A 22,174-nucleotide genomic window follows, 5' to 3' on the forward strand; every position below is an offset into this window, starting at 1 on the left:
CGGACAAATACACATAAAAGTACGACAAAAGCTGGAATCGAGAATCATTATTGAAGGAAAGCCTCAAATAAAGCTTACGTGATCCAACTCTGTCAGCAGTGAGCACTGATCCAATGCGTTTATTCTCAATATTTTATTTTGAGTTTTTTTTCTCGAAATTTAACTAGCTTTTTCTCGAAACAAGACTTTATTCTCAACATTTAGTTTTTTTTCTTAAAACATGACTTTATTCTCAATTTAATGTTTATTCTTGACATTTTATTTAAACTTTTTTTTTTCATTTTCAAAATGTATTTAAACTTTTTTTCTCAAATTGAAAGTTTTTTTTTCTTCCCCAAAACACGACTTAATTCTCATTTCGGCTTTTTTCTCGAAATTTAACAAGTTTTTCTCGAAACACGACTTTATTCTCAGAAATTGGAGTTTATTCTCGACATTTTATTTTGACTTTTTTGCTTGAAATTTAACTAGTTTTTTCTCGAAACAAGACTTTATTCTCTATTTTATTCTCGACATTTAGTTTTTTTTCTCAAAACATGACTTTAAATATATTTTGAACATTTTTTAAATAAATTTTTTTTCTCGAAATTTAACGTCCCCCCCCAAAACACGACTTAATTCTCATTTTGGCTTTTTTCTCAAAACATGACTTTATCCTTGAAAATTTGAGTTTATTCTGAACATTGTATTTTGACTTTTTTTCTCTAAACAACTTTATTCTCAAAATTTTATGATTTTATTCTCAACATTGTATTTTGACTTTTTCTTGAAATTTAACTAGTTTTTTCTCGAAACAAGACTTTTCTCAATTTTATTCTCGACATTTAGTTTTTTTTCTAAAACTTTATTCTCAATTTAATGTTTATTCTTGACATTTTATTTCAACTTTTTCTCAAAACATGACTTTATTTAAAAAAAAAATCAAATTGTATTTAAACTTTTTTCCCCCCCGGAAACACAACTTAATTCTCATTTCGGCTTTTTCCTCGAAACATGACTTTATTCTCGACATTTTTTTGACTTTTTTTTCTTGAAATTGAACTAGTTTTTTCTTAAAACAACACCTTATTCTCGACATTTTATTTACTGATTTTATTCTCACTTTATTTCAGCTTTTTTCTCAAAACACAACTTAATTCTTGAAATTTAACAAGTTTTTCTCAACATTGTATTTCAACAATTTAACTAAATTTAATGAGATTAATCTCAAGATAGTAATTAAGTCATTACTAAGTAATGATGCTGAAAATTCAGCTTTGATCAGAGGAACAAATTACATTTTACTATATATTCACATAGAAAACATCAGTTTTACATTGGAATAATATTTCACTGTTTCACTGTATTTTTGATCAAATAAATGCAGCTTTGGTGAGCAGAAGAGACTCTTCTTTACAGAAACATTTAAAGAAATCCTACCGACCCAAACTCTTGAGCACTAGTGAATATGCTTGAAATAAATGGTGAACACATGTCTGTGTACATGATAATCCTGCAGTGCAAAAGCCTGAAAACCTGTAACTGTGTGATTTCAGGCTGCGTGACGAGTGGCTCTTGAGACTGGAGACTCGGACGAAACATCTGAAGAATTTTGGCGACAACCACGGGGCAAATTCAGCGACCGCATAACGGACAGATCACACTGATCCGATGCCACAATAAACACACGAGCTTGTGACTTGTGTTCGATTCTCTTTATTTCACACTCACAAACGGCAGATGGAAATATTCAGGCTACAGCGGCCCGTCCTCTGTCAGCGGCGAACAGGTGCGCTGAAGGACGCGAGCGCTGGCATTTCACAGCCTGTTACGGCCGTGTCGAAACACTGATCCTCACAAACACACCTAGACAAACGTGCTGAAAGATGCCGTCATACGAGCAGCCAATGTATTTCGAGCTCTGTCAGCGCTCATTTAAACTCAATCCATCATGAATTAACAAAAAACACTTCTCCGTGCAGCTCCTGAAAATGAAATATTAAAAACGAAAGAACGATCTGATGCTCGAATGAAAGTCTATCAGGTGCCAATGCAAATAAACGTTCGGAGTCCAACAAAAACCATCAACGAGGAGCCAAAACGACCAATCATCTACTTCTTCTTCTTCTTTCCCTTCTTCCCTCCTTCTCCCGGCTGTGATCCGGCGTCGGCTCCTCCGCTCTTCTGCGTTCGGCTCTTGAGCTTCGGGATCATCTCGGCCGCATAAAACATCACATCTTTTCCTGAAGGCGAAGAGAGACGAGTGATGTCATTTCCTCTCATTATACGCCACATTTTCTGTTTTTCATGCACTGAAGTCTTTTTTCAGACTAGCTGAAAGAAAACATCCCAAATACACATTTTATGTTGTGCATATATAAATTTCAATCTCAATCCATATCTTTAGAGACGAAACCTCCACTTCAGCAGTTCTGCAAATGTACGCAATATCTAATGTAATCAATGTATTATTTACATTGTTTTACCCTATTCACCTGTGCTGTCTTGCCTTAAAGGGGTAGTTCACTCAAAAATGAAAATTGTGACTTACTCACCCTTAAGCTGTTGGTCCCCATTCACTTACATTGTATTTTTTTCTCCATACTATAGAAGTCAATGGGGACCAACACTTGTTTGATTACAAACATTCTTCAAAATATCTTTTGTCTTCAGAAGAGCAAAGAAACTCTTACAGGTTTGGAACAACTTTATTTTTTTGGGTGAACTGTCTCTTTAAGAAATGTTTTATCGGAGAGGAAAATTAATTACTAGATGAAAACTTGTCTTGGCACAAACTTCCATCCTCGAGTTTGAGCTGGATGCGGACTCGTCCTCTGAACTGGACGTCTCTGTTCCATTCCCGCGGGTACATCTTGTTCTGCGAGAGAGACAGTGTCACGATTTCACGTAAACAGGAGAAACGCTGCACAAATAACTCAAAAGCCACACCTCCAGGAGAACGTTGAGTCCAGCGGCGGTCAGAACATCCCGGATCTCGGCACACGACGGGTTCTCCACAGCCTGAGCACACACAGATCAGACTCCGATCAGACACACCGATCAGACACACCGATCAGACACACCGATCAGACACACCGATCAGACACACCGATCAGACACACCGAGCAGACACACCGATCAGACACACACACACACACACACACACACACACCTTCTCCGCAGGGATTCTTCTTCCTTCTGCTAATGTCTTCTTACTGTTGATGTACGCTGGATAAATGCACAAAAACCTGGTGATGAAGATCAAAACAGAGTCATTTAAACACTAGATCACAGCTTTTCAATCTTTTACAACTAAAACATGATCTATCCTAAAATTTAAAAGGCAGTTATATAATTTTACATATAAAAAACCCAATAATACTGTGAAAAATTACTATAAATTTGAAAAATATGTAGTTTTACATTTTTGTGCTTTTTACTCACTCTAGTTAACTTGTATTAATTCATTATTTTTTACAATAAGTATTTGCTGTTTAATTTTATTTTTTACACTGCCGTTCCTATATATATAATATGATATATATATTTCTATAAAAAATTATTCATTTTTTTTAATCTAATTTTATTTAAATTAACATTTAAATCCAATGTATTAATTATTTTAAAAAATATTTATAAATTTAATCAGATGTATTAATTTAAATTCATTTTATTTTAAAAGTTTCTTATTTATTGCTATCATGTTTATTTTAAATCGCATGTATTAATTTTATTTTTAAAATAAACTTGATTTATTTTAATTTATTTACTAAATCTTTTACACTGCTTTTCCTATTTTTCTACTTTAACAATTTTTTTTTATTTTAATCGAATGATGTAATTATTTATTGTTTCAGTTGTCATGTTTTTTACTTTAATCGCATATATAAATTTTATTTATTTTAAATATATTTACTAAGTTTAATCTTATTTTTAAACTGCTTTTAGTTTTTGTTTCTATTTAAACAATGTTTTATTTATTTTAATCAAATGTTTTAGATATTTTTTAAATCAGATTTTTTTAGATTAACTTAAATGTATTCATTAAATTCAACTTTTTATTATTAAATGTTTATTTCAGATTAATTATTTAAATCGAGTTATTTATTTTTCTTCTAAAATTCTTATTACTATCATATGTTTTTATTTATTTTAATCATATGCATTAATTTATTTATTTTTTAAAAATGTATTTATTTTAACTTTTATTTTATCGTCATCGAGTATATTTGTTTGGTTAGATTAATATTATTTTTATTTATTTATTTTTACTATTTTTTCACTTTTCTCCGGACTCCAGTTTGAAAACCTGTACAAGAAAATCTCATAGTAATTGTGTGTAATTATTGATATATATATATACACACACACAGAGTGATTATCATGGTATTTCACAGATGTACTGAAACACTAGTGTAATATGTGTGTGTGTCACTGACCGCTCTTTATCCGCTGGATTTGTCGTTAAATGCGCCATTTCTCCCGATTTTCTGTTAAATCCGTGTTTGAAAAGTACACGTTTGATTACAAACGACTGGAAGTGAACCGCTGACGAGTGTCGTTTCTGTGTAACGACACATCCGGCAGTGGGCGTGTTCTCCGGCTGTTTCTGGTGCGGCGTCCCTCACAGCGCCGCCTGTCGGCCAGAGCGCGTTAGCTGCAGTTAGCATGCAGCATGTTTACTTTCAACGCGATCACAAAACTCTATAACATGTTCATAAAGATCATGAAATATGTCACAGGAAGTGAAGGTGAGTGAGAGAGGAAGCGATTGTTAGATCGATTTACAAACATGCAGACAATATTTTCCTGTTACCTTGCCTAATTGTGTTTGTTTACGTTATGATGTTTACACCTATTTTATATATCATGTATCAAAAATGATCAAAAATACAATAAAAACCGTGAGATGTTTTTGTGATGTAAATCTGCCGTTTTCTATGTGAATATATAGTAAAATATAATTTATATCCAGTGATCAAAGCTGAATTTTCAGCATCATTACTCCAGTCTTCAGTGTCACATGATCCTTCAGAAATCATTCTGATATGATGATTTGATGCTCAAGAAACATTCATGATTATTATCAATGTTGGAAACAGTTCAGATTTCTGTGGAAACTGATGCATTTTATTTCTCAGGATTCTTTGATGAATAGAAAGTTGAAAAGAACAGCATTTATTTAAAAAAATAATAATATTATAAATGTCACTTTTGATCAATTTAATGCATCCTTGATGAATAAAAGTATTATTTTCTTTAATAAAATCACATGACCCATATTGTTGAACTGCATGTATATTTCATTGATGTTACATGCAAGATACAGTATATTAATTATTTTCACTTTTTATTTTAAGCTTAAAAATGATGATTTGCTGCTCAAGAAACATTTATGATTATTATCAATGTTGAAAACAGTTCATATTTTTTTAATTAATGCCCCAAATTAATACTTTTATTCATCAAGGATGCATTAAATTGATCAAAAGACATTTATAATGTTACAAAAGATTCTATTTCTAATAAATGTTGTTCTTTTGAGCTTTATATTCATCAAAGAATCCTGAAAAATAAAATATATATCTTTATAACTTTATAACTCCCAATTCCGACTTTATGACTCCCAATTCTGACTTTATATCTCAATTCTGACTTTATAACTCAATTCTGACTTTATATCTCAATTCTGACTTTATATCTCGCAATTCTGACTTTATATCTCAATTCTGACTTTATATCTCGCAATTCTGACTTTATAACTCAATTCTGACTTTATATCTCGCAATTCTGACTTTATAACTCAATTCTGACTTTATATCTCGCAATTCTGACTTTATATCTCGCAATTCTGACTTTATAACTCAATTCTGACTTTATATCTCGCAATTCTGACTTTATATCTCAATTCTGACTTTATATCTCAATTCTGACTTTATATCACGCAATTCTGACTTTATAACTCAATTCTGACTTTATAACTCGCAATTCTGACTTTATATCTCAATTCTGACTTTATATCTCAATTCTGACTTTATATCACGCAATTCTGACTTTATAACTCAATTCTGACTTTATATCTCAATTCTGACTTTATATCACGCAATTCTGACTTTATATCTCAATTCTGACTTTATATCTCAATTCTGACTTTATAACTTAATTCTGACTTTATATCTCAATTCTGACTTTATATCACGCAATTCTGACTTTATATCTCAATTCTGACTTTATATCTCAATTCTGACTTTATATCACGCAATTCTGACTTTATATCTCAATTCTGACTTTATATCTCAATTCTGACTTTATAACTTAATTCTGACTTTATATCTCAATTCTGACTTTATATCACGCAATTCTGACTTTATATCTCAATTCTGATTTTATAACTCAATTCTGACTTTATATCACGCAATTCTGACTTTATATCTCAATTCTGACTTTATATCTCAATTCTGACTTTATATCTCGCAGTTCTGACTTTATATCTCAATTCTGACTTTATATCTCAATTCTGACTTTATATCACGCAATTCTGACTTTATATCTCAATTCTGACTTTATAACTCAATTCTGACTTTATATCTCAATTCTGACTTTATATCACGCAATTCTGACTTTATATCTCAATTCTGACTTTATATCTCAATTCTGACTTTATATCACGCAATTCTGACTTTATATCTCAATTCTGACTTTATATCTCAATTCTGACTTTATATCTCGCAGTTCTGACTTTATATCTCAATTCTGACTTTATATCTCGCAATTCTGACTTTATATCTCAATTCTGACTTTATATCACGCAATTCTGACTTTATATCTCAATTCTGACTTTATATCTCGCAATTCTGACTTTATATCTCGCAATTCTGACTTTATATCTCAATTCTGACTTTATATCTCAATTCTGACTTTATATCTCGCAATTCTGACTTTATATCTCAATTCTGACTTTATATCTCAATTCTGACTTTATATCTCGCAATTCTGACTTTATATCTCAATTCTGACTTTATATCTCGCAATTCTGACTTTATATCTCAATTCTGACTTTATAACTCCCAATTCTGACTTTATATCTCAATTCTGACTTTATAACTCCCAATTCTGACTTTATATCTCAATTCTGACTTTATATCTCGCAATTCTGACTTTATATCTCAATTCTGACTTTATATCTCAATTCTGACTTTATATCTCGCAATTCTGACTTTATATCTCAATTCTGACTTTATATCTCGCAATTCTGACTTTATATCTCAATTCTGACTTTATAACTCCCAATTCTGACTTTATATCTCAATTCTGACTTTATATCTCAATTCTGACTTTATAACTCAATTCTGACTTTATATCTCGCAATTCTGACTTTATATCTCACAATTCCGACTTTATATCTCAATTCTGACTTTATATCTCAATTCTGACTTTATATCTCAATTCTGACTTTATATCTCGCAATTCTGACTTTATATCTCAATTCTGACTTTATATCTCAATTCTGACTTTATAACTCCCAATTCTGACTTTATATCTCAATTCTGACTTTATATCTCAATTCTGACTTTATATCTCAATTCTGACTTTATAACTCAATTCTGACTTTATATCTCGCAATTCTGACTTTATATCTCAATTCTGACTTTATAACTCAATTCTGACTTTATATCTCAATTCTGACTTTATATCTCAATTCTGACTTTATATCTCAATTCTCAATTCTGACTTTATATCTCAATTCTGACTTTATATCTCAATTCTGACTTTATAACTCCCAATTCTGACTTTATATCTCAATTCTGACTTTATATCTCAATTCTGACTTTATATCACGCAATTCTGACTTTATAACTCGCAGTTGTGAGATAAAAAGTCGCAATTACTCTTTTTATTTTTATTTAGTGATGGAAACAGGCTTCCATAGAAAACAGCTGATTTCACATTACAAAAATATTTCACATTTTATGCAGTATTTTTGATCCATCGACTCCTTCATAACCCGTCAGTGACTGTGATTGTGTTGAAGGATGTGAGTGTGTACTTCCGGCCGACGCTGGACGTCAGAGATGTGGTGTTCTTCACACACAGAGTCCTGCAGGAGTTTCCCAGCACAATCCTGCCTGAATTCAGACCCTGGTACCCGTCTGCATCGGACACCCGGAAGCCCATCAGACCCCAGAAACCTCCTCCTCTGATCTGCTCAGAGGAGTCGCGGGAGGAACATCAGGACGCTTCAGATGCCGAGAGGAAACTGGAGTCTGAACCCAAGAGGTTCAAGCGCTCGTGGTGCGTGATCACAGACAGGACTGCACCGCTCAAGATCACGCACTCGTTCTCGCGGCTCTTCCGTAAGAGCATTGAGAAGCACGGGCTGGATCTCCATCAGAGGGTGAAGTGGGTGGTGTGCGAGCGTAACTGCGGCGCTCTCGGCGTGGAGGAGCTCTGGCTGCAGCTGAACCGAGCCATCCGACGCTCACGACTGCCCACCTGCAACGCCAACTTCCAGAGAGCGCTGGCTCAGATCTGGCTGTACTGTGACGTCTTCTACTGCGAATACATCGGGGACTTCTTGAAGCAGGAGTTCCAGCTCTCAGGACAGATCACGCTCACTGCGCATAAACTCGGAGACATAATTAAGATATAAGTGTTTGAGTTTTCTGCAATGAAACAGGGTGAAAATATATTTATAATTAGGCATAAATGAATTGCTTGTTTTTATATGACATGAATTTTACACCCGTATTAAAATGTTCTGTGTGTTTCACATCTGAGTCTGTCGTGCTTGATGAGAATCTTCAACTGAAACTCTCACTGATTACACTGAAACATCAGTGTTTCTGTCTCGTTTTCCAGCACAAATATCTAAACATTCTTAAATCAAGATTCATTTACTGGAGAAGAGAAATGATATTAAGATAAAAAAGATATTTAAAAATGTGAAAAAATTATCTGCCAATGGAGTCTTTTTTCCCCCTTTGAATTCAGTTGATTTTTCTGACTCTATTGTCAGATATTTGCTCTTGTTTTAAGCACAAACTCATTTTTCAGTCTTAATATCTTCAGTCATTTCTCTTCTCCAGTAAATGAATCTTGATTTAAGAATGTTTAGATATTTGTGCTGGAAAACAAGACAGAAACACTGAGGAAGAACATCATGTTTTTTGCAGTGCAGACCTGCTAAGTATTAAAGTGTGTGTGTGATTGTGTGTCTGTGTGTGATTGTGTGTATGTGTGTGTTTGCGTAGGTGTGTGTGTGTTTGCGTAGGTGTGTGTGAGTGTGATCTGGCATATGTAGTTCATGAAGACACGAATGACGTGGGTAAAATATAAAGGTGGTTTATGAGGTAATTTCCTATCAAATAGCTTTAAAAATCATACTGAACAGTTTTCACTTTGTGTGTGTGTCATTCTGCACTGTTTGTGTTCCAGACCTGAATGATTCCTCAGATCATGTGATCAGACACACTTTCACCTGATCAAGAGGAGAGAGTTCAGTTTCTCGCTCATTCAGAAGGTATGAGATTACTGTGAGATGTTTTTAATTTAAGATTGTGATTCATCTTCCACTCGAGTGTTTCACTCATACTGATGCTTCAATATGTTTGTTAAGAATTTAAATAATTCAAATAACAAATTCAGTGAAGTGAATCATGCGTCTGGTGTTGGTGAGAGCAGAAATCATCCGGCGAGCACATGAACGAACGAACGAATCATCTGTGAATTGATAAGATGAACATGAGCATGAGATGGATGGATGGATGGATGGATGGATGGATGGATGGATGGATGGATGGATTGGTTCTCATGGTGAATCTCAGTGGAGATCATGGAGTGTTTTTCATCTGTTTGAGTTGATTGTGCGACTGAACACTATTTGAACAGTTTTTGCACTGATGGTTCATTAGGGGCCACGCACCGAAGTATTCCGTTAGTATTACATTTTTTCACTACTTCTCCTTCAGATTTTCTCCAATTTTGTCCAAACTTTGGTCACATGATCTTTGGACCAAGCCGCACAGAAATGACCCCACAGATTTTTTTTATTCATCTTTGTTCAAAGGTTATGATGTCACAAACTTAACGAGGTCGACCCAAAATTGCTTCAGAGGCCGAATATCAGCCAAACTTTGAGCAATCAAAATAAAAATTTGTTACGCTTCATCGGAACCAGGATCTGAGGGTCCATACCCAATTTGGGAACAGCGCCACCTACAGTTCATGAGATCTGGAAAATGGCTATTTTGGCCAATAACTTTTGAACAGTTTGTCAGAAAATCATGATCTTGGTGTCTATGGTGTCTGCTGAATCCGAGGATATCGAATTTGTCAACATCGGATGAAACACGTGTCCACCCTTTTTGAATTTTGTAATAAATTGCAATAACTTTTAAACAATTTGACATATCTTCACAAACACTGGTACATATAATCATCAGAATATCCTGAAGCTACCTGAGAAGTTTGAACTCAATGCCACCTAGTGTTCCAGAGATTTAACAAATTTTGCAAAAACACATAACTTTTGAAAACATTATCCAAAGAACAGGTACGGAGTTGTTGTGAAGCCACTCCTTCATTATTTTAGCTGTGTGCTTAGGGTCATTGTCTTGTTGGAAGGTAAACCTTCGGCCCAGTCTGAGGTCCTGAGCACTCTGGAGAAGGTTTTCATCCAGGATATCCCTGTACGTGGCCGCATTCATCTTTCCCTCGATTGCAACCAGTCGTCCTGAAAAACCCCCCCACAGCATGATGCTGCCACCACCATGCTTCACTGTTGGGACTGTATTGGACAGGTTATGAGCAGCGCCTGGTTTTCTCCACACATACCGCTTAGAATTAAGGTCAAAAAGTTCTATCTTGGTCTCATCAGACCAGAAAATCTTATTTCTCACCATCTTGGCAAACTCCATGCAGGCATTCATGTGTCTTGCACTGAGGAGAGGCTTCCGTCAGGCCACTCTGCCATAAAGCCCCGACTGGTGGAGGGCTGCAGTGATGGTTGACTTTCTACAACTTTCTCCCATCTCCCGACTGCATCTCTGGAGCTCAGCCACAGTGATCTTTGGCTTCTTCTTTACCTCTCTCACCAAGGCTCTTCTCCCCCGATAGCTCAGTTTGTTCGGACGGCCAGCTCTAGGAAGGGTTCTGGTCGTCCCAAACGTCTTCCATTTAAGGATTATGGAGGCCACTGTGGTCTTAGGAACCTTAAGAGCAGCAGAATTTTTTTGTAACCTTGGCCAGATCTGTGCCTTGCCACAATTCTGTCTCTGAGCTCTTCAGGCAGTTCCTTTGAACTCATGATTCTCATTTGCTCTGACATGCACTGTGAGCTGTAAGGTCTTATATAGACAGGTGTGTGGCTTTCCTAATCAAGTCCAATCAGTATAATCAAACACAGCTGGACTCAAATGAAGGTGTAGAACCATCTCAAGGATGATCAGAAGAAATGGACAGCACCTGAGTTAAATATATGAGTGTCACAGCAAAGGGTCTGAGTACTTAGGACCATGTGATATTTCATTTTTTCTTTTTTAATAAATCTGCAAAAATGTCAAGAATTCTGTGTTTTTCTGTCAATATGGGGTGCTGTGTGTACATTAATGAGGAAAAAAATGAACTTTATAGCAAATATAGCAAAGAGTGAAAAATGTAAGGGGGTCTGAATACTTTCCATACCCACTTTATCGAAGTATATGAAAAACTCGCTACTCCTCCTACAAATTGTGTCCAATTTTGTCCAGAATCGGCTCCGAAGATCTTTGGACCGAGCCGCACAGAAATGACTGAACGTTTTTTTGATGTTCGCTACCGTTCCAGAGATATTTGTCTCTTGATGTGACCTTGCCTCTGTTTGTCTTTTTTTTCTCTTTCTGCTCAGCTTTGCACTACAACCAAGACATTTTTCTTATTATTTCATGTTTCTTATTCTGTTCATTTTGAGTTCATTCTCACCTCTACTTCTGAACCACCTTTTTCATGTACATTCAGTTTCTGCTGTTTCTGATCTTACGGCTCCACGCTGCGCTACAACCCGAACATTTTTCTCATTATTTCTTATTTAATTTTTCTCATTATTTCTTATGTTCAATGACTTCGGTGCATGGCCCCGCATTGCTGCTTGCAGCTATATTTTGCTTTATTTCGTGATAGTTTCTGTCCTCCTGCAGATTTAAAGCATATTTTTATTATAACCTGCTGCTGCTTAACTAAATGTTGCAACTTCCGTGACTTTCGTTCATATCTTGTTCATCAACAGTTTCTTAGTAAGTGTTCAAATCTTATCTGTTTTTCCAGGACTTGATTCTCTTGCTTTCCTTGAACAGAATCATTCGACTAAACTCGGAACTTTCGTACATTATCAAGTCGAAAAGATTTATTTGTCGTAGTTAATGTTAATCGCAACATTTTCTAATACATCAAAGATCAAATGTTGCAGTTCTTCTGAACAGGCCCTTTTCACACATAGATGACAGATAAAATACACATGAAAGCTCCTCTTGAGGTGTTGACTGCTTCAGTTTGGCTGTAAATGGAAGGAAAGAGTCAAAGGAAGTGTTTTTCTGCAGCATCACCTCGATGTTATCAGTGTTCCTCTAAACCTGCAAGAAACCGTAAGAGACTGAAACCACAGCAGCCAGACGGATCTTCTGCTCGTTCCCAGCGTCTCAAACAGCATGTGAGCGATTTCAGTCTGTCAAATCGTGTGCTTTTGCTTGTGGATTTTGTGTGTAAATCAGTGTGTGTTGGAACCACAAATGAACCGTTGAGGTTATTAAAACCACTTCACATTTGTTCTTCACAGATGAGAAAATGAGCGGCAGAGGATCTCTGTGTGTGTTGATCTGTGTGTTCTGCTTCTGTTGTAAGTCTCCTTCGTCATGTATAGTCATTTAGTCATTTTTCTGTCTCCATTGGCAGATATTTGTTCTTGTTTTGAAGCACAAACTCATTTCAGTTCAATAACTCAATTTTGATTTGCAGGTGCTTCGAAGAGAAAGCATGTTCAAGGTAAGCATTAAAACAAGCACTGGAAACATACTAGTACCTGAAGCGTGTGAGTGAATGAGACTGTTCTGCAGAGCTCACGGTGACCGGGAAAGACCTGAAGGGTTGTGGGAAGCAGAAGAAGGTGTGCGTGACGTCCAGCGATGACTGTCTCACAGCATCAGATGTTCTCACAGCAACACCTGGTACGAGTCTGACTAAGTTTATACTCATATCTGCGGTTGGTTTTGTTTTAATTTCAGTCTTTTTCCTCTAGAGAGCTTTGTGAATGTGTCATGCCACTCTCTGGAGTATGAGGAGTCGTTCACCTGCAGATGGATTCAGATGAGTGACGTCCGAACGGAAACTGTCAACACCTTTATTTTCAGGAGGTAAAAGTTTTATTTCATCAGTATGGCATGCTTTAGTGTCGCATGCATCAGAAACTTATTGAAACTTTCTCACAATTCTGACTTTTTTCCCCCTCAAAATGGCAAGATATAAATTCACAATTGCAAATTATAATGTTGCAATTCAGCAAAACAAAGTCGCAGTTCTGAGAAATTTGTGTGTGTTATGAAGTCGCAATTCTGTGAAATGGTCAACTGTAAGATATAAACTCGCACTTTTGTTATAAAGTCACTATTCTGTGAAAGTCCAGTTCTGAGAAATCGACAGAAGTGCAAGATATAAACGTATAAACTTTATATCTCACAATCAGAAATAAGAAGTGTGAGACCAGCTGAAAATAAACGATATGAACTGACATATTAATATCGTTTTTGTTTTATAGAGCTGATGACATAATCTCCTGTCCTTCCATTTTAAATTACTTTTCACGTTTCAATTTAATCATCAAATCAAAGAGTGTCAGCCTGAAAGAGCAGTTCTCTGAAGTCTATCCAGTGATCATTAAGGAAATCGGTAAGATTAGATAACAGCATTGTGTAGAAAGTACTTTTGGGTATACTTTTAATGTGGTGTGTTGTGATGTTTTGATGTGATTTACAGGTGCTGGTCATATAATTAGAATATCGTGAAAAAGTTCATTTTTTTATTGTAAATTATTTTAAAAAATGAAACTTTCATTTATACTAGATTCACTACATGTAAAGTAAAACATTTCAAAAGTTTTTTTTTTTTTTTTTTTTTTTGATTACAGCGTACAGCTCATGAAAGTCCAAAATCCAGTATCTCAAAATATTAAAATATTTACATTTGAGTTTCATTAAATGACCATCCCTACAGTATAAATTTCAGGTATCTCTTGTTCTTTGAAACCACACTAATGGGGAAGACTGCTGACTTGGCAATGGTCTAGGAGACAATCATTGACACCCTCCACAGAGAGAGTAAGTCACAGATGGTCATTACTGAATGTGGTGGCTGTGTACAGAGTGATGTATCAAAGCATATCAAATGCAAAGTTGACTAGAAGGAAGAAATTGGGTAGTCAAAGGTGCACAAGCAACAGGAATGACCACAAGCTTGAGAATACTGTCAAGTAAAGCTGATTCAAACACTTGGGAGAGCTTCACAATGAGTCGAATGAAGGCGGAGTCAGCGCATCAAGAGCCACCACACTCAGACATCTTCAGGAAAAGGACTACCAAGCCACTTCTGAAACAGAAACAACATCAGAAGCATCTTACCTGGGCTAAGGAGAAAAAGAACTGGACAGTGAACAGTGGTCGAAAGTCCTCTTTTCGGATAAAAGTAAATTTTGCATTTCATGTTGACATCATGGTCCCAGAGTCTGAAGGAAGACTGGAGAGGCACAGAATCCAAGCTGCTTGAAGTCAAGTGTGACGTTTCTGAAGTTAGTAATGATTTGGGGGGGCCGTGACATCTGCTGGTGTTGGTCCATTGTGTTTTATCAAATGCAAAGTCAATGCAGCCATCTTCCAGGAGATTTTGGAGCACTTTATGCTTCCATCAGCTGACAAGCTTTATGGAGATGCTGATTTCCTTTTCCAGCAGGACTTTAGCACCTGCCCACAGCGCAAAAACCACTTCCAAGTGGTTTGCTGACCATGATATTACTGTGTTTTATTGGCCAGCCAACATGCCTGACCCCTGAATCTATGGGATATTTTCAAGAGAAAGATGAGAAACAGTCGATCCAACAATATACAGATGATCTGAAGGCTCAATAGTGCCTCAGCAGTGCCACAGGCTGATCACTTCATGCCACACTTCACTGATGCTGTAATTTGTGCTAGAGCAAGTCATTTGCTGTAATATGTGCTGCCGACCAAGTATTGAGTGCACAAATGAACAAAGAACTTGAACTTTTCTGTTTTGAAAATCCATTTTTTGATTGATCTTAGGAAATATTCTAATATTTTGAGATACTGGATTTTGGACTTTCATGAGCTGTACGCTCTAATCATCAAAATAAAAAAAAAACCTTATGAAATGTTTTACTTTACATGTAGGGAATCTAGAATATATGAAAGTTTCATTTTTAAAAATAATTTACAATAAAAAAAATGAACTTTTTCACGATATTCTAATTATATGACCAGCACCTGTAATGTCATGTGATGTGTTGCGATGTATCTGAATGTTGTAGTTCAGGCTCCTCGGCCGGTGATCACGTCTGTTAACGTCACAGACTCGTCGGTCAACGTCACGTGGAACGGCGGGAAAATACAACTCACTAAATGCAGAATCCGCTACAAACATCTCAAGACAGAGTCGTGGACACAGGTCAGAAATGACAGAAATCGCTTGAAAGTGTTTTAGTTGTGTGTGTGCTTATAGTGTATTATATTTAAAGTTTACAAGTTAAATTTTAGTGGGCTATATATAACATAGATGAATGCTAAGATATATAATAATATAATTCATATATGCTAAAACTAGATTTGTATAATTAATTATTAGAACAGAGGTCAGAAAATGTTTAAAGCGTTAGTTCACCCAAAAATGAAAATAATGTCATTAATTACTCTCCCTCATGTCGTTCCACACCCGTAAGACCTTTGTTCATCTTCAGAACACAAATTAAGATATTTTTGTTGAAATCTGATGGCTCAGTGAGGCCTGAGCAATGACATTTCCTCTCTCAAGATCCATTAATGTACTAAAAACATGTTTAAATCAGTTCATGTGAGTACAGTGGTTCAATATTAATATTATAAAGCCACGAGAATATTTTTGGTGCGCCAAAAAAACAAAATAATGACTTATATAGTGATGGCCGATTTCAAAACACTGCTTCAGGAAGCTTCGGAGCGTTATGAATCTTTTGTGTCGAATCAGCGGTTCAGAGCGCCAAAGTCACGTGATTTCAGCAGTTTGACATGCGATCCGAATCATGATTCGACACACTGTAACGCTCTCGAGGAAATATCATTGCTGGCTATGCAGGCCTCACTGAGCCATCGGATTTCATCAAAAATATCCTAATTTGTGTTCTGAAGATGAACGAAGGTCTTACGGGTGTGGAACGACACGAGGGTGAGTAATTAATGACAGAATTTTTGGGTGAACTAACCCTTTAAGTGGAGAAATGTCTATCCGGCAGAATTCATAGTCATCTGTTGGATCTGTGCGACAGTGAATCTGATGATGATGTTTAGAGCTGCTCTTCTGTTTCCACATCAGACTGCAGATTTCCCCGCCTCAGACGAGTCTCTGTTCGTGATCGAGGGCTTACAGGCCTTCAGCGAGTATCGTCTGAGCGTCTCCTGCTTTTATGGAAACAGGCGGTGGAGCGACTGGAGCGACGAGACGCGAGTGCAGACGTCAGAGAGCCGTGAGCGCCGCAGCTGAACTGATGCTGAATGTTGTTCAGTGTCTGGATCTGCTTTTACTCAGTGACGCTTGCTTTAACGACAGTCACACAGACTGAAGTTTCCTAATATGTTTGAATCTAAAGCTATAATGACCTGCTGTCATGTTCTTTTCCATAAACACACATCGTCTTTCTCTTGTGTTCGCAGTGCCGTCTGCGTCGCTCTCGCTCAGTTATCACGTGGCTTCGGATGGTAACTCCGGGGGTCGGCAGCTGCTGCTTCTCTGGAAGGTAATATTCTTCATGTGTGTTTGTGAATCGTCCCTCACATGCTGTCAGTCTTCAGTCGTGTGTGTTTCTGAAGGCTCTGGACGTCACAGATGCTCGAGGGCTCATTCGAGGCTATGAAGTGTCCTACATGCCCACCAAACAGCCCTCTCTGAAGAAAACCTTCAACACCACTGACCTCAAGGTACATTCTGTTTATTTCATTTTATTTATTTTTTTATTTTATATCTTAATTTTAATTTTTATATTTTTAAAGAAAAAATGTATTTAATTTTTATTTAAAAAATATTTATTTTTTATTTTAATATTTTTTATTTACTATTCTTTATTTATTATATATCATATAGATATTTTAAAATTAAATTTTATTTAAATTTTTATTTATTATTTATTTTTATTATTTATTTTATTTTTATTCTTTTTCATTTTTTATTGTTATTTTATTTCATTTTATTTTAAAACATTTAATTTAATGTATTTTATTAACCTTTTTATTTAAATTTTGTAATTTAATGTAAATTTTAAATTGTATTTATTTATTTATTTTCTTTTTATTATTGTTAATTTTTCATTCTATTTTTATTTATTTTTTATTCTTTTTCATTGTTTATTTTTTATTGTATTTCATTTAATTTTATATATATTTTTATTTAATTTTCGTTTATTTTTTATTTAACTTTGTAATTTAATTTAATTTTTACGTTTTTATTTTATTTTTAATATTTTTATTTTAAATTTTATTTTATTATCTATTTTGTATTTTTCATTGATTATTTTTTATTTTATTTTATTTCATTTTATATTTTAATTTTATAATTTGTTTTTATTTTATTCATTTTTTATTTACACTTTTCATTTAATATACATTTTTCTTTCTATATTTATTTATTTATTTATTTTTATTTCATTATTATTATTATTATTTTTATGTTAAGATTTTCAGGTTTTGTTGAATGAATAAAGGAAAGAATGGTGTTGTTTCTGAAGGCAGTTGTTCGGGTCACGCCAGAGGAATATGAGGTGACCGTTTGGGCCAATAACAGCGCCGGACGCTCGCCTCCCCGCCGGCTCCGGGTCGATGCGTCTCGTTCTCACGGTGAGCAGCTGTCCTTTCTCATTAGTGTGCTTGATCTGTAGTGCATACTTGATAGGCAAGGCAAATAATCAAAACCGATGCATAAGAGATCAAATTAAAAAGAATATTGTATTTAAAAAGCATTAAAAACAAATAAGAATTACATAAATAAGTTGTGTCTTAAATCAGATGTGCAGTCAGTGAAGGGTCTCTGGGTTTATTCTGACGGCTCTTCTTTGCGGATCCGCTGGGAACGTGACTTCAGTGCTGTAAACGTCAGTGAGTTTGCCATCGAATGGAGCGCCGAGACAAACCCCATCCGGAAACACTGGCAGAGAATCGACGGATCCATGTTCACAACCCGTCTGACAGGTCAGCGGCTCATCTGGGGTTATAAAATATGAATACATACAACAATATTAATGAGCTCAACATCTCTGCCACATATTTAAACCATCAACCATCAAAATAAATAAAGATTTTGACTTTGATAAAAACAGTAATATTTTGATAACACTTCACAATAAGGTTTCATTTGTTAACCTAAATAATGTTATTTATTAAAAAAAGTTTAATTTTATTTATTTATTATTTTGATATTTATTTATTTATTGTTTTTATATTTTAAAATTAAATACATTATTTTTCATTGTTTATTTTAATTTTATTATTTTATTTTAATTTTTAAATTTGATTATTTTTATTAATTCTCTTTATATTTTAGAGCATTAATATTTTGATAACACTTTACAATAAGGTTAACCTAAATAACTATTTATTAAAAAAATATTTCTTTGTTTTTATTTTTTATTATTTTTATTATCTTTATTTATTTTTTTTATTTTAATTCTTTAATTTTACTTATTTATTTATTATTTATTTGTTTTTATATTTCTTTAATTAAATGCTTTATTATTATTTTTATTATTTTTCATTGTTTATTTTAAGTTTATTATTTTATTTTTATTTTTATTTTATATTTTAATTTTTAAATTTGATTTTTTAATTAATTCTCTTCATATTTTAGAGCATAAATATTTTGATAACACTTTACAATACGGTTTTATTTGTTAACCTAAATAATGTTATTTATTAAAATAAATGTTTATTTATTTTTATTATCTTTATTTATTATTTTTTATTTTCATTCTTTAATTTTATTTATTTATTATTTGTTTTTTATATTTTTATATTAAATACTTTTTTTATTATTTTTATTATTTTTCATTTTTTATTTTAATTTTATTATTTTATTTTTATTTAATTTTATATTTTAATTTTTAAATTAATTCTCTTTATATTTTAGAGCATTAATATTTTGATAACACTTTACAATGTTTCATTTGTTAACCTAAATAATGTTATTTATTTAAAAAAATATATATATTTTTTTTATTATTTTTATTATCTTTATTATTTATTATTTGTTGTTTTATATTTTCAAAGGCATCGAGCCGGACGAGACCTACACCATCAGTGTGTATCCCGTCTATGACTCTCTCTGTGGGCCTCCGACCTCCATCTCTGCCGATCTACAACACGGCGGTAAATGATGATGAAATTATGAAAACTTCACAAGCTGTTGACAGATGTTGAGTTATATCCTGCGTTCTGGTTTATTTTGCTCCAGCTCTGTTGGATCTGGCCCGGTTTCTTCTTGTGAACGTGACGCAGTCGTCTCTGGCGGTTCAGTGGACGTGGAAGGAGGCGAAGCCGCGAGTAAGCGTGCGTCAGTACAGGCTGGTGTTGGAAGGAGCGCACGGAAACGAGTGTAAGTCAGTTCAGAGTGAATCTGCTCGTCCTGTACTCGTGTTTAATCGCTCACTCTGACTCTGTTCTCTCAGCTCTCTCAGTCTTTCCAGATAAACAGCAGCACACGTTCGACCAGCTTCGTGCAAACGCTAAATACTCAGTCTACATACAAGAAGAAACTAGGATCGGGAACTTCTCAAAGGCCAGTCTGGACGTCAACACACCACTGATAGGTAATATAACAGCTCGCGCTTCGGTCGCTCAACAACAACAAAGCTGGAGAATCTCACGCAGCCAAAATGAGGAAAGTGTTCAGCCTTACATTGTTCAAACCGGAGTCGACACTGATGGAGAGACTCAGGAAGAAGTTACAACTTTTAGACGTTTCTGAATGGTTAGTGGATAAATTGATGTAGTTGCTGTGGAGTTGATTCAACTCATCCACTAGCATGTGCCGTCATGTTCATCTTTTGTGTTGAATTGACCCTCGTTTGTGAAGCAGTCCGGCGTAAAATGACGGCATTTACAAAAACAACTCTTCCTCTTCTCTAAAGCAGCCCAACATGGCCCCGCCCCTTTTGTTGTGTGTTCTCAGGGGCGGGGTTTATGTAAATTCTGGGGTTAGTGATGTCACTAACCCGGGAAGAAGACTTAAAGTCCTTAAAAAGCGATTTCTGTAAAAGAAAATATCTCATTTGCATTGAACTTTGAGCGTCGGAACTTTGCAGATGTTGTTTATGATGCTTTTAGAAACGGTACAAAAGACACGACAGATGATGTTACTGGAAACATAATTCATAAATCATTTCACAATTCCTCCTTCATGTTTCAGATTATGATGAGATGATGAGGTTTGCAGTTCCAGTGGTTCTCCTGCTTCTCGTCTTTGGGATATTCTCTGTTTCATCAAGGACCATGTAAGCGCTGATCTCGAGTGAACATCAATCTCTTGTGTTTATTTTAGCTTCATTAATGCCTCTGTCATCTTTACACACAGATTCAGGGAATATTTCTTCCCTATCGTCGCCAATCCGAGGTACAGTCTGATCGGACGCTGGCTTCTCAACCCACATCTTAAGGTCTTTTTTTCCCTTTGGTTTGACAATCATTAGTTTTATATAAAAGTGCCTCTATTATGCTATTTTTATGGTCTCCTACAACAGGTTCACACTCATCCAAGGTCAAAAAACACTTTAATTTTCTCATAATATCCACTGCAGCATCAGCTCAGTGTCAAACGCTTCGTTCAAAGATTCAGTCTCTCTAAACTCCGCCTTTCTGAGAGCTGCTCTGCTCTGATTGGTCAGAAACCCAACGCTCATTACCATATCTGAATCTCAGCTCTTGATTCACAGTGATACGAACAGGCGTCAGTTTCGACGTATCAATCTCATCAAAGTGGATTTGCTTTGACAACAGCGTCTTCTCGACACGAACAACACGAACCAAACTCTTCCAGTCTCAGATAAAACTACAGTGATTGAGGGCGGGGCAAAGAGACGCTGTTCAACCAGTCAAGATATAAATGATGATATAAATGATTATATTTATAGTACTTTAACATATATGATTAAAAATTGGAACAGCAGAAATATAGCGGTTACCCTGGTAAAGCCTGTTTACAAAATGTATTAGTACATGTATTCACTGATTGTGAAAGCATGAGCCTGAAGAACGAGAAACAACGCTGTGTTTTTACTTCGAAACATGCAGAATTAAATTAAATTAAATAATAGAGTGTCGTAAAATGGTCAATAAGACGGACGGGGCAAAGAGACGCTGTTCAGCCAATCAAGAGCAGAGGCGGGCATTATGCAAATTAGTTACAAACCTACGAGCAGAAAGAGAGACTGGAATTACTGTCGATTCGTTTCAGTTCAGAATCGATTCTTTTAGGAGACAAAAACTTTGATCTTTGCAGACCAAATAAGACAATAGAGGCACTTTTGTTACCAAAGTAAAATACGGTATGTCTCATGCAAAATAAAGTTTAATATAAGAAAAGGCAGCTTCTCTAGATGATGTGTGTGATGTTAACAGGGCAGCGGCAAGATTTGTGTGCTGAAGCTGGAGAGTTCGTTCCAGTTCGACCAGCAGGAGAACAACTTCATACAGGTTGAACGTCGCGTGTCTTCGATATCAGAACACGAGGACGTGATTCCATCAAAGATCTCTACAACTGGTGAAGGTACGGCTCTGTGGAAACCCAACTCAGACGCTCTCGCCCCCTCCAGTCTGCCGGAGTACGTCGATTTACCCTTATTAGCCGATATTTCTGATTATGTTCAAACTGGACAAATGTCTTCTGTAGCTCAAACATCAGACTGAAATCTGCATTTTCCGACTAG

General features: G+C 35.1%; 4 protein-coding genes across 6 annotated transcripts in view; 3 read left to right on the forward strand and 1 right to left on the reverse strand.

Annotated features, from left to right (window-relative positions):
* Positions 1 to 1,671, forward strand: part of LOC137026755 (protein FAM240B) — a 16,879-nt gene extending 15,208 nt beyond the window's left edge. For all 3 annotated transcript variants that reach the window (XM_067394223.1, XM_067394221.1, XM_067394222.1), the window contains exon 3: positions 1,536 to 1,671. In XM_067394223.1, the coding sequence (XP_067250324.1) occupies positions 1,536 to 1,629 (94 nt within the window). In that variant the 3' untranslated portion in view covers positions 1,630 to 1,671. The remainder of the gene's footprint in view (positions 1 to 1,535) is intronic.
* On the reverse strand, positions 1,668 to 4,549 carry srp19 (signal recognition particle 19). The gene is made up of 5 exons (XM_067394220.1): positions 4,419 to 4,549; positions 3,152 to 3,227; positions 2,929 to 3,000; positions 2,749 to 2,857; positions 1,668 to 2,222 (listed from the first exon to the last, which is right to left on the reverse strand). Exons 1-5 carry the CDS (start codon positions 4,454 to 4,456, stop codon positions 2,092 to 2,094), a joined length of 426 nt encoding a protein of 141 aa, XP_067250321.1. The 5' UTR covers positions 4,457 to 4,549; the 3' UTR covers positions 1,668 to 2,091.
* Positions 4,550 to 4,558: 9 nt separating this feature from the next.
* zgc:101664 (uncharacterized protein LOC450064 homolog) lies at positions 4,559 to 8,728 on the forward strand. The gene is made up of 2 exons (XM_067394219.1): positions 4,559 to 4,730; positions 8,012 to 8,728. The coding sequence occupies exons 1-2, from the start codon at positions 4,713 to 4,715 to the stop codon at positions 8,627 to 8,629; spliced, it is 636 nt and encodes a 211-aa protein (XP_067250320.1). The 5' UTR covers positions 4,559 to 4,712; the 3' UTR covers positions 8,630 to 8,728.
* Positions 8,729 to 12,534: 3,806 nt separating this feature from the next.
* LOC137026757 (interleukin-6 receptor subunit beta) lies at positions 12,535 to 22,168 on the forward strand. The gene is made up of 18 exons (XM_067394224.1): positions 12,535 to 12,661; positions 12,788 to 12,847; positions 12,967 to 12,993; positions 13,065 to 13,175; positions 13,247 to 13,361; positions 13,763 to 13,893; positions 15,545 to 15,681; positions 16,582 to 16,732; positions 16,920 to 17,002; positions 17,076 to 17,183; positions 17,987 to 18,095; positions 18,264 to 18,446; positions 19,521 to 19,619; positions 19,705 to 19,845; positions 19,919 to 20,059; positions 20,659 to 20,743; positions 20,824 to 20,905; positions 21,867 to 22,168. The coding sequence occupies exons 2-18, from the start codon at positions 12,796 to 12,798 to the stop codon at positions 22,152 to 22,154; spliced, it is 2,043 nt and encodes a 680-aa protein (XP_067250325.1). The 5' UTR covers positions 12,535 to 12,661; positions 12,788 to 12,795; the 3' UTR covers positions 22,155 to 22,168.
* Positions 22,169 to 22,174: the final 6 nt, after the last annotated feature.

The sequence above is a fragment of the Chanodichthys erythropterus genome, chromosome 9 (assembly GCF_024489055.1).
Source record: "Chanodichthys erythropterus isolate Z2021 chromosome 9, ASM2448905v1, whole genome shotgun sequence".
In the NCBI taxonomy this organism is placed as follows: domain Eukaryota; kingdom Metazoa; phylum Chordata; class Actinopteri; order Cypriniformes; family Xenocyprididae; genus Chanodichthys; species Chanodichthys erythropterus.

What these genes read in the sequence shown, in the direction of transcription:
- srp19 (XM_067394220.1), bottom strand. Translation starts at nt 4,456, where the DNA reads ATGGCGCATTTAACGACAAATCCAGCGGATAAAGAGCG. An exon ending in GACTCAACGTTCTCCTGGAG is followed by an intron (nt 2,858 to 2,928) that starts GTGTGGCTTTTG and finishes TCTCTCTCGCAG; the next exon opens with AACAAGATGTACCCGCGGGA. An exon ending in CCAAGACAAGTTTTCATCTA is followed by an intron (nt 2,223 to 2,748) that starts GTAATTAATTTT and finishes CTTCGCCTTCAG; the next exon opens with GAAAAGATGTGATGTTTTAT.
- LOC137026757 (XM_067394224.1), top strand. Translation starts at nt 12,796, where the DNA reads ATGAGCGGCAGAGGATCTCTGTGTGTGTTGATCTGTGTGTTCTGCTTC. An exon ending in CTGTGTGTTCTGCTTCTGTT is followed by an intron (nt 12,848 to 12,966) that starts GTAAGTCTCCTT and finishes TTTGATTTGCAG; the next exon opens with GTGCTTCGAAGAGAAAGCAT. An exon ending in TGCCGATCTACAACACGGCG is followed by an intron (nt 19,620 to 19,704) that starts GTAAATGATGAT and finishes ATTTTGCTCCAG; the next exon opens with CTCTGTTGGATCTGGCCCGG.